This window comes from Pistacia vera, unplaced genomic scaffold, assembly GCF_008641045.1.
Source record: "Pistacia vera cultivar Batoury unplaced genomic scaffold, PisVer_v2 Contig474, whole genome shotgun sequence".
Classification (NCBI taxonomy): domain Eukaryota; kingdom Viridiplantae; phylum Streptophyta; class Magnoliopsida; order Sapindales; family Anacardiaceae; genus Pistacia; species Pistacia vera.
This window is the reverse complement of record NW_022196306.1, coordinates 657,366-669,413: the sequence shown is the minus strand read 5'-3', so window position 1 is coordinate 669,413 and position 12,048 is coordinate 657,366. Positions and strand designations below refer to the sequence as shown.

Genomic DNA, 12,048 nt, shown 5'->3' with positions numbered 1-12,048 from the left:
CACTGTCCGTGCTATTCCCGCTACTGTTGTGCCACAGCAGGATGTTTGAGCACTTTAGTGATCAAGTACTGACAGGAAAGTGGCCATTGAAGCGCTTTCCTGTCTAACAAATGAGTCAAGGTAAATTTTGTATAAAACTAACTTACATAATACAATTGTTCTATAAGCTGATTCTAATGCTAATGTCTTCTTCCTATTGTAATGTTGATTGTGGGGCATATGCCCTGAAATTTATTGAGTTCAACATGACCAACACCCCGATGGACGGCTTGAATGACGAAACAATGAGCAAATGTCTAGAGCGCTGGGCTGTTGAGTGCTTCCATGGGCATATGGATCCCTTTTGAGTGACCAGAACTCAATCAAAAGGTATGGAAGTTGGACTTTGAATTTTATAGTTTATGTGATGTTGATGTTGATACTTGGGTTGTGGTGCTGATGTTGCAGGTATCATGCTTATACACAGCTTTATCGAAAGAGACAGACTCAGTGAACTTCTCAATCTTGCATTCCATAACTTATCCGCTTTGGACGCAAACATTTTACACAATAAAAGCACTTGTTTCGGCTTCCCTTTGTTCGTGAAAGCGAGTGAGACTCCTACTTTAAGCTTAGTTTGGTTAAATAAATTAACAGATGGTGAAAGCAACAGTTGGGTTCGTGAAGAGAGAAAATTTAACTTCATTTAACAAAATGGCCCTGAAAATCTTTTTGATTTTTTTTTTTTTCATTTAGAAAAGCTGATGTGGCTGCAGGTGTACCAGATAATTTTGCAGGTTGCTGGCAAACAATGAGAGGAAACTTCTCAAAGTGGCTTGGGGTGTCACAGTAGGTTGCCAGCAAGGCATTTGCAATCAAGGCTGTTGGCGAGAAGGAGGCATCTGCAATCAAGGCTACTGGCAAGGCATGGTACCAAACAATGATCTTAGACAGTGATTATACAGAATTCGAAAACTTCTCAAAGTAGCAGCATCTGCAATCAAGGCTACTGGCAAGGCATGGTACCAAACAATGATCTTAGACAGTGATTATACAGAATTCGAAAACTTCTCAAAGTGGCTTCGGGTGTCACAGGAGGCTGCTGGTAACGAGGAGGCATTTACAATCAAGGCTACTGGCAAGGCATGGTACTAAACAATAATCTCAGACAATGATTCTACAGAATTTGAAAACTTCTCAAAATGGCTTGGGCTGTCATAGGAGGCTGCTGGCAAGGCATCTGCAATCAAGGCTGCTAGCAAGGAGGAGGCATTTACAATCAAGGCTACTGGTAAGGCATGGTACCAAACAATGATCTCAGACAGTGATGAGAGGAAAAAATTTAGTTTACATTGAGTCATCAATGAGAATTTATGGAAGGGAAATGAGAGGAAAAAATGGTACTTGGAATTGGGTTTTTCTTTGCAACATTTTTTTTTTTTTTTTTTTTTTTGGTCAATTGTCTGGGTGGAGGAAATTTGATTACAATCAGAACTGGAGTTAAATGTCTTAGGATTTTTTGTGTTTTGGCACTATTTTGGATGATTTTAAGTTTAAACTTTCAATTACAATGATGTCTCTTATATTTTGATTTGTGATGAATTAGCTTGATATAAATTACTTAATTTTGCTGCTTATTCTTTTTGAATTCGGGAGGAATTTACAGAGTACTTGATTCTTCTGATTTGGTGCCCAGTTCCAATGAATCTTTGTCAAATTTCATTAATTTTATGTTGTGCGGAATAGTCTCTTGTCAGTCTCAAATGCACCGATTTCATCGCAATACAAAGGAAGTAGAATCAAATGTTAACTGATATCAATACTACTTATGAAAATGAGTGAGGTCGAAATGTATCACAATCACAGTAATTTAGAAATTAGGTCTACAAAGAGAGATTATTACATAATTCAGGAGAAAACTAGGAAAAATCTGTATTGCCCATGATCGCTTGAGCGATATTCCAAAAACTTGACAAGCTATTCGCAAGTATACGAAATCGTGCAAGTAATAAAGCTCGAGTAAACGGGTGTCGAATTCCAAGAGAACTACCTACCAAGTACCAAACTAGTCTATTTTATTGCTATTTGATGAAACAGAATTTTATGAATGAATTTAATATAAAAAGAAAACAAATTAAAAACTAAACAAAATTAAAATTTTATAAATATTTGGATATGAAGATCAATATGGCTAAACCCTAGGGCACAGATTTCACACCAATTTAGTCCTATGTATTGACGATTATTGCTAACCGAATTAAGCTTATTCTAAAGGCCAAACTCCCTAATATTCCACTAACTTTCTCTCGAACAATTAGCGAATTAACCTTTAAACAACAACCCAAAATATCTCTAAGTTGGATTTAGAAACTAAAAGATCATTAAGTTCTATGGAATTTACCAGCGCCTCATAGATTGCGGTAACCTATCTCTAGCGTTCGCTCAATCTATGGTTTTATTACCTTAGACAAATCAGGTTTCATCTCTTGATCTCAACCCAATCTCATGATATCATTCAACCCTCAGATCCTTAAGAATTGAAAGCATTACACATAATAATAAAACTTAGAATTAATGCTCAATAAGAAATCAATAAAGATAATGTCAACACATATTCATAAATTGGGCTACATCTTTAGCCCTAGAAAAGAGATTTAGTTCATAGTTGCAATAATAAAAACCATCTTTCTATTCAATAACATGAGTTCAAGAAAGAAAAATATAAACACTTCTCTAATTGGTGAACGAGAACTGCCAGAATTCCAAGCTCCAAAATAGTAGTCGTCCTTTCTCCTTCTCTAATCTCCCTCAAAACTATTTAAAGACCCTTATTTATAGTCCTAAGGTTTTGATCTTACTTAGGAAAAAGTTAAATGCCTCAACCCATTCAGATTCAGACTAGGATAATGCATTAACCTAGCAGGCCCGTGACCCATCGTCGCGGCAGTAATAACAGTCGCTGCGGCGATCGTTCTTTCTATCCCACGAGTCTATGATATTCATAATTTGGTAAAGTCATCAACATGAACTTTGTAGTTCTCTAAATAAGCTTTCCAACTCCATAAGAATCGTTGAATTCTACAGCTCAAGTTATGATAGAAATATCGAAGCATGCTCATCTTGAAGGATTTCCAGATTTTACGTTGTATCTTCGACACGTCACAACTTTCTCGTTTCAACTCCGATTCTTGCACCGTTTGTTCCTACTTGTCACGAATTCCATCGACATCATTCTTTTTCTTGCAAATATCGGTTTGAACCTGAAAATACTCAAAATACACCCGTGATCCCGTAAAATGTATTTATGAAATAATTAATTCAAATTCCACAAATTAAACACATTTTTCCACAAATAATCCAATTAAATCCCTAATAAAATAATTACTTTCAAGCTCTTATCAGTGACCAAATATATCGCTTAAGCGAGAAAGAGTTTTCCAGAAAGGATCGCTTAAGCGACCGAGAGTAAAAGCTAACAATGGCTTCAGCAATCTTGCATCGCTTAAGCAATCTTGCATCTAGGCAGATGTTGATTCTGCCTCGAACATTATTGCTTAAGCGACAAGAGTTAAAGAGATGAACCGCTTAAGCGATAAATTGAATCACTTAAGCGATCTTACATCTGGGCAGATGTTGATTCTGCCTCGGATATTATCGCTTAAGCGATCATAGATCGCTTAAGCGACCAAGAGTAAAAGCAAACAATCGCTTAAGCGATCTTGCATCTGAGCAGATGTTGATTCTGCTTTGGACATGGTCGCTTAAGCGACCAAGAGTAAATACCATGAATCACTTAAGCGATAAACTTAATCGCTTAAGCGATCTTGCATCTGGGCAGATGATTCTTCCTCGGACACTATCGTTTAAGCGACCAAGAGTAAAAGCGAACAATCGCTTATGCGATCTTGCATCTGAGTAGATGTTGATTCTGCCTCGGACATTATTGCTTAAGCGATGAAGGATCGCTTAAATGACCAAGAATAAAAGAGATGAATCGCTTAAGCGATCTTGCATCTGGGCAGATGTTGATGCTGCCTCAGACATGGTCGTTTTAGCGATTAGCGGTCGCTTAAGTGACCAAGAGTAAAAGCGAACAATCTCTTAAGCGATACAAAAGATCGCTTAACCGATATTGCATCTGGACAGATGTTGATTCTGCCTCGGAAATGATCGCTTAAACAACCAACAGTGAAAGCGACGAATCGCTTAAGCGATACACTTAATCGCTTAAGCAATCGTTCATCTGAGCAGAAGTTCATTCTTTCTGCCTCGGACATGATCGCTTAAGCGATTACAAATCTCTTAAGCAACTAAGGTTAAAAGCAAATGATCGCTTAAGTGATGTTATCAATCGCTTAAGCGATTGTTCGTGTGGGCACTTATGTATTCTTTGTTCATGATCACTTAAAAGATCGTAAATCGCTTAAGCTACCAAGTGTAAAAGTGTATAATCGATTAAGCGATATCATAAATACCACCAGATCTCTTAAGCAACTAAGTCTAAATACACAGGATCGCTTAGGCGAGAAATGAGATCTCTTAAGCGATCCACTATATTTGGATTATTTTTATTGTATTTCAGAAGATCGGTTAAGCGACTAACGCTATCTTAAACATATAAGGTATACGAATCGTTCAGTGGACCATGACCGTTATTATATTTTAATTAAATTAGTTCTTTTATAGCTATATTAAACATGTATGGTGTAGAATGTTTACGTCTATATTAAATATATCAGGTGTACAATTCATTCAGTGGACCATGACCGTTATTATATTTTAATTAAATTAGTTCTTTTATGTCTATATTAAACATCTATGGTGTAGAATGTTTACGTCTATATTAAACATATAAGGTGTACGATTCGTTCAGTGGAACATGACCGTTATTATATTTTAATTAAACATATAGTTTTTTTACATCTATATTAAACATATATGGTGTAGAATGTTTACGTCTATATTAAACATATGTCCATGAACTTGGAAAAGAGATATTGAAGTAAATTACCCTTAATCAGTTAAGCGATCCCGTCTATTTAGCCTTGGTCGCTTAAGAAGGTTACAGCAGCTGTGCTGAAAAACTTATTGTGATAACAGGAGCCATTGTTCATAGTGAAAAAGTTTCTAAAAAATTTTGGCACTCTCTTGGTCTACAGAGTGCAAAGCATATGGTTGCAGAGTTCAATTTTATATTAATATTATATTTATTATATATTACTTTCTTGCTAAGAACTAACAAAAATAATAGAATAACAATAGATCGTTTAAACGATGTTATATATCGCTTAAGCGATCCTATATACATAAGCCATGATTTACTTAAGTGATATCTCGCATCGCTTAAGCGATCATGCTAATTTTCTTTGTACTCTACAATAATCATTCTCAAATTCAAGAGTAGAGATTTGGGTAGAAGAGAACTAGATAATCATGCAAGCTTAGTGAACATATCTTCTTCTTCTTTCTTTCTTCATAACATAAAGATGTTAAAAGTTCGAGCAAGAAAATGGCTTCAGAGTTGAAAGCATTGATAAATATTACATTTTTTTGAGATTCTTCTCGGTCTGATTTTAAAAGAGTTGTTATTTTAAGGAGTAAACGAAGTTTGAATGATTAATCAACAAATTGTTTATGCAAATGGTTTTGCAGAGTTACAACTCCGTACATAAAACTAAATTATCAACAATAATTATATTACTGTTATTAGTCCTTTTTTATTGATTATTTATTATTATTAATTATCTTCTTCTTCACCATCTAATTTATCAGCATTCTCAGGAACTGAACTTTCTTCCTCTTAAGCTCATTCCAGCATCGCCCCTTCTCGGAAGGTTCATAATCGGCTTCCTGGGGTTACATTTGATCCAGCGATGGTATCATCGTTTTAATATAAATGAAAAATTATTTAAATTTATAATAAAACTGATATAGTTAGAGTCGCAGGGCGCAGAGGTAGTAAGAGTGAGAGTGGAAGCGCGTGGGTCAAAGACCTACCTTAGCTAGCTGTCTGCATAAGCCAATTCGAAGATGTAATAAATTCATTAAGAATAATACTTTGCGTACTAACGGATTTTACTAACCAGTATACTAACCTTTGTTAAAATCATACATAGTACCCGTACTATACGTATAGTATCCGTACTATGTATGATTTTAACAAAGGTTAGTACACTGGTTAGTAAAATCCGTTAGTACCCATAGCATTACTCATTCATTAATCTTTCGTAATTTTTTCTAACACATAATAAATAAATAAAACCTATTTATAAACTGATTAATTATGATCGGTTAGAAATTATAAACCAAGAATTATTAAGTTAAAAATTATAAACATAATAAATAAATAGATAATTTCTAACTTAATTGATCAGATAGACAAGACACATAATAAATAAATAAAATCTATTTATAAATTGATCAATTACAAATTATTAAAATTATAAACCAATTACGAAGTATTAAGTTACAAATTATAAATATCAAAAGTTATAAAAGAATATTATAAGATTAAATAATAAAATTAACATTTTAAAGTTTAAACGTGTTGTCGCTTTAAACTACTTTTTCCAATTGTAATTGAAGTTGACTAAAAATAGGGCCACGACTCATCAATGTATATATAAGGATTAAGGATATAATGTAAAGAAAGCCTAGTCACGTGACCATCAGGAGATTCAGGACCACTACTTCTTTTTCTTTTAATATTGGTGGTATTGTCTCGTATAGAGAACAAAAAGTGTACCCCTGTTTGGTTCACTTTTACATTATATTTCGCTCAAAATATTTAATAATTACTTTTTATAATAAAAATTTATAAATTAACAAAAACATTCTCATATCGGCCATCAACAACCATCGTCAGTTGTTGTCAACACCAAAAAGACGATCCAACCGATCATGCGTCAATCTAATTGTTTTCGACCATGGAGCTCTTGCATGTTACAGTAGATTTCCAAACAAAACACATATATATTAGTATTATTCAACAACAATTTGTTATAAGGAAATTAACAAGTTACAAGCACGTAGTAACCTCTCCATTTTAGCCATGACTTCTTTGAGCAGCTTGAACTCCATGGCACAGACAAAATCCTGAATCGGATTATCACCAAGGCTCCAACCAGGCGGTGGAATCCAATAAGGATCCTCAACTCCACCTCTTTGCGAATATTAACCAAATCAGTGCTCTCTAACCAATACTCCATTTTTCTGTTGGCATTATGCCTCCTTCAAAACCTCTCTTGTCCCCTTGGTGTTGCCTTCCCCACCATGTGTTTCAACAAATGATCCAATAGACCGGTATCGCCAATCAGTTTCCTCGTCTTCGATCTCAACACCAGCCGCAATATCGGCTTCCCAAACACCGTTTCTTTCTCCTTCAATATCTTCAACATGTTCACTCCAGCTATTTGATACCTCTTTCGACCATCTAGAACTTAAGTTCTTTGTCCATTTCTTCTTCTTACTCTTCTCACAGCTAGTAATAAACATGTGCGCCGCACGCTTTCTCTTCCGACTCTCCTTCATCTCCTTAGGGGACCAATCTGTGTGTACATCTTCTTCTTCACCGTCTAATTTCTCCATCTCATCGTTTCTGAGGAACTTCCTTCCTTCCTATTAACCCAATTGAGCATCCCGCTACTCTTAAGCTCAGTCCAAAGACGCCCCTCCTTGGAAGGTTCCAATAAGACGTTCTCTTGTCAAAGAATCTCAACGGGTGATGATGTGAATGCGTGGGAGTTCAAAGGCTGTGAAATAATTAATGAGAGTGGCGAAGCTTTACTAGATGTTTCAACTTTCAATTAATTAATTAAACCAAAATTCAAAGATGGATGCTTGAATTGAATCTTTTTCGTATTACAAATTTAACACAGATTTTCAAGCCTCCTATTAAGATGAAATATCACATTTACAAATATATTTGTAATAAGTTTATATTGAATGTTATAAATGTCGAAATCAATTGCTTCATCTTCTATATTCACAACCACACTCCATACTAGTACCAAAAGCAAAGTACCATCAACATGATTACAAGCAGCAAAACCATTCAAATGTCCAGAATTCTACATTTTTATTGCTACCACACCACAAACACGACTTCTCTAAGTTCTCTTGCTGACCACGTATAGTTACTGGACATGGATCTTTGTATACATAGCAAGGCTCACAACACACTTGACCAAACAACCTCCATCTATTCTGTGTAAGATGAAACAGACTGCTCACCTTCATGGTATTAGCACAACTGATCCAGATGTTTTTCGGCTCTCCAGCTCTGCATGTGCCTGTGCTGCTTGTGCCAAAGGGTATGTATGATTTACACGAACCCGCAAGACACCTGATGAAACGTTGGCAAATACCTCCCCAGCAGTTTCTAGCAGCTCATCCCGGGTTGTCGTGTATTGCATGAGAGAAGGCCTCGTCAAGAACAGAGATTTTGGTGCCAGTGCTGATAAGGGAACTGGATCTGGTATACCAGAAGACTGCCCAAAACTCACCATGTAACCCCGAAGCTTTAAGCATGCCAGTGATCCCTGAATATGGTAAAACTTAGATGTTAAGAACTGACTCCCAACAAATTTAAGAGAACAAAGTAGAGAGACCTGTTAAACCCAACAACCGTTTACGTCAACCAAAACTCTTAATGGATCAACTCGGTTCAATCTGGATTGCATTTTAGCAAAATTTTATTAAACCAACTTCATTATTAATTTAAATTCTTCAAGACAATTAATCAGTTCTAGCCTAGGATCAAATTGCTTTCAATAATATAACTAACGTGCTTCATAACCTTATGGGACAACAAGGAACAATCCCCCAATTTGTCCTCAAGTGGATACAGTAAACTTTTAGTTGTTTAAATTCCAAATCAACTATCCTATCACAGATGCACTCCTGGCGACTAATATAAGCTAACATGAAAAGCACACTGAAAAACATGAGCATCATTTAAGTGTATCCACTTTAAAAGGTTTAGTCAAGATTCTGCTTCTGTGACACACCCTATTATGTACAATACTATACTTCCCATTGATTCAACCATCTGTACATAAGGAGAATAAAGTCATGTTACCTGAAAGGTGTCTTTTCCTACAGAATCATAGACAACATCTACCCCATTGCTTGATGTTATCTCATTAACGCGGGCAACAAAATCCTCTTCCTTGTAGATTATAACATGGTGACATCCATCATCCTTGGCTTGAGTTGCCTTCTCTTTAGTTGAGACAGTGCCAATAACAGTTGCACCCAGAGCATTTGCCCATTGGCATAACAGAGATCCAACCCCACCAGCTGCAGCATGAACAAGAATTGTGTGTCCACGCTCAACCTGTGTATATAAAAAGAGAATCACATCCTTTTTACTACTGAAGTAAGAAAAGAAGAATCAATCTATCCTAACAGGTCAGCATGATATCCGGACAATCATGCTACATCATTATTAAAATGACTAAAATAATGAAATTGTGAAGATAAATAACACATTCATGATGAAGGCATTTTATTCTAACAGTCTTTCATACACGGAGAATGCCCATATGCCAAACTTTTTTGTTTTTGCTAGCCATAGAGACGTCCAATTCAAGGATAACTTACTTAAAAGTAATGTTTTTCCCAATACAGTTATTTAGCTTATAATTAATAAATCAATTGTTTTCCTCCAGAAAATCATTTTTTGTTGCTCTCTTTTCTATGTTTTATAAGTAAAATACTCTATGTGGCTCATTCTGCACACATTTATGACAACAACTTTGACATGTACAATCATTGATAAAATGTCCAAATATTAATCCACTTGATCCAAGCAGGAATTCTTAAAAATAGCAACCAACATGAGTTTTTGTATCATATAACTTTTCTGGCCAAGAACTATTTCATACCCCGATAATGGAACTTGGAAGAGCAAATGCTCGAAGATGCACATGATACCTACCTTGAAGCAACGGCGAAGTAGAAACTGAGCTGTCATACCCTTAAGTATGACAGAAGCTGCAATAACAGGTGAGATAGAAGAAGGAACAGAAACCACTTTGTTTGCAGGAAGGATCTGCTCTTCAGAATATGAACCCATTGGACCGCCAGCATAAGCCACGATATCTCCAACTTCCCTGCCAGTAAGCCCAGGGCCCACAGCAATTACCTCTCCAACAGCCTCCATACCTACAATAGAGAAACGAAAGTCATTTAATAGCCTTGCAGCTGATTTATTCACGATGCTGCATGAGCAAATGTCCTAGCACCATGGCTCAACAAGCAGGTATACTTAATCTAATATCATAAAAACACAGCAACCTAAATTAACTTAGAATCAAATATAAAAAGTAATTTCTAATACCAAAGGAGTTCGCTTGCTACTTGCTTGAAGAACATAAAGCCAAATGAATGTGGCAGTAGCTTAGACCAAAAAGATCACATAACAAAAATGATACTTTAAGAAATTGTCATAATCAAATTTCAGATGAGATATCACGTATTATTCATAATCTTCTAGCAATTATTAAACACATAGCATCTTGCAGTAACTTACACATCACTTACAGTCTACAGAGAAGAAAATAACAAGGGCTATGCCATAATCAATAACTTGCACAATGCATCTAATAAGCAATTATTGTTAAAATAACTAGGAGTCATTCTTTCTTGAAAATGGAAAATATGAAATATAAAGTAACAGAGCCACACCTGGGGTGAAGGGCATTGTGGCAGCCTTATAAACGCCTTTCCGGAAGTAAATATCGATAAAATTAAGCCCAATCGCTTTGTTTCTCACGCGTATCTCGCCTTCACCAGGCTCCCCTATTTCCACATCCTCCCACTTCAGAACCTACCATAATCACGCACAATAATAAGTTATACAGAAAACATCTCCATTTACAAAACTTAGTAACAACTCTTGCATCCCCCATATTAATGTTTCATTTCTAAGAATTAAACTGCAAAATTATACATGACCCAGATTGCATACAAGGTAAATTTATAAAAATCTCATATTCAACGGTAGTGTAATATAATAAAACAACCATAAATTGGAATCAATAATACAAAACTAGAAATGGATTTCACAAATTGATCAGGAAATAAGGAACAGACAACAAACCTCAGGTCCGCCAAGTTCATGAACCCTAATGGCTTTGACCATATTTGATATTGGAGATGCAGAATCGGTGGCAAGTGCTTTTAGTTTAGTATGTCTAAGTGAGAAAAGTGGTGGAGAGGTGAAAATGGAAGAATTGTGTAGAAAGAAGAGGGTTGAATTTTGATTGAAACGGTGTGGAGCGGAAGCTAAATATGATAGTCTAAGTGACGTTAATATTCCCATTATTAAACCAAAGTATTGACAATTTATTAGTGCTGTTGACTACCCATTTTCAGTGTACCTGGATGGAATATGGGGACGGTGAAGAACATCACTGTGTGTAATAACAGTTGAGTGAGACCTTAGAGCTGGCCAGCTGGGCTTTCGATTTAGAATTTTAGATGACCTTTTTTTTTCGAATCCTTCCTATACATATTGAAAAAGATGATATATATATATATATTTCTTTTAAGAGTTATCATCTTTTTCTTACTCAAATAATGGTTGAACAATATTTTTTTATTTATAAATTTATAAATTTATAAATTATTATTTTATTATTAAAATTAATATTTCAAATATCATTATAGAGTAAATTCGGTTCAGATTATAACGACTTTTAAAGAGAGTTGACTGATAAGTCCTTTGATAATGAAGGTTAGATTTTGGTAGTTAGAATTAATCCGAATTTGATTTAGGAAAGACATCTGTACAAACCCTAATCGCTTGATTATTAGCAATTGATGGTGTCGAAGGAGTGAGGTTTTGGTGAGTGATGATCGAAAAAGAGAATAAGAATTGTATGAGGTTACAATGATACCGAAATCGAAAATAGAATATAAATTTGAATAATAAAGTGGGATTTTAAAAATTCTGTGACTGAAAAAGTGTGTCATTAAACTATTATTTGGTTGACAATATATTGAAATAAATGGAATTACTTTTTTCTATAGAAAAAGTTGTTTGTGTAATGTTATACTAGAAAT

The 12,048-nt window shown here is 35.2% G+C and overlaps 1 protein-coding gene across 1 annotated transcript; it reads right to left on the bottom strand.

The window, feature by feature from the left end:
• Window positions 1–7,987: 7,987 nt before the first annotated feature.
• LOC116146186 (quinone oxidoreductase-like) lies at window positions 7,988–11,328 on the bottom strand. Its single transcript, XM_031431597.1, has 5 exons — window positions 11,084–11,328; window positions 10,669–10,810; window positions 9,920–10,146; window positions 9,059–9,316; window positions 7,988–8,519 (listed from the first exon to the last, which is right to left on the bottom strand). Exons 1-5 carry the CDS (start codon window positions 11,303–11,305, stop codon window positions 8,214–8,216), a joined length of 1,155 nt encoding a protein of 384 aa, XP_031287457.1. The 5' UTR covers window positions 11,306–11,328; the 3' UTR covers window positions 7,988–8,213.
• Between the last annotated feature and the right edge of the window lie 720 nt (window positions 11,329–12,048).

What these genes read in the sequence shown, in the direction of transcription:
- LOC116146186 (XM_031431597.1), bottom strand. Translation starts at nt 11,305, where the DNA reads ATGGGAATATTAACGTCACTTAGACTATCATATTTAGCTTCCGCTCCA. An exon ending in CACAATGCCCTTCACCCCAG is followed by an intron (nt 10,147 to 10,668) that starts GTGTGGCTCTGT and finishes TCTCTATTGTAG; the next exon opens with GTATGGAGGCTGTTGGAGAG. An exon ending in TACTTCGCCGTTGCTTCAAG is followed by an intron (nt 9,317 to 9,919) that starts GTAGGTATCATG and finishes TTATATACACAG; the next exon opens with GTTGAGCGTGGACACACAAT.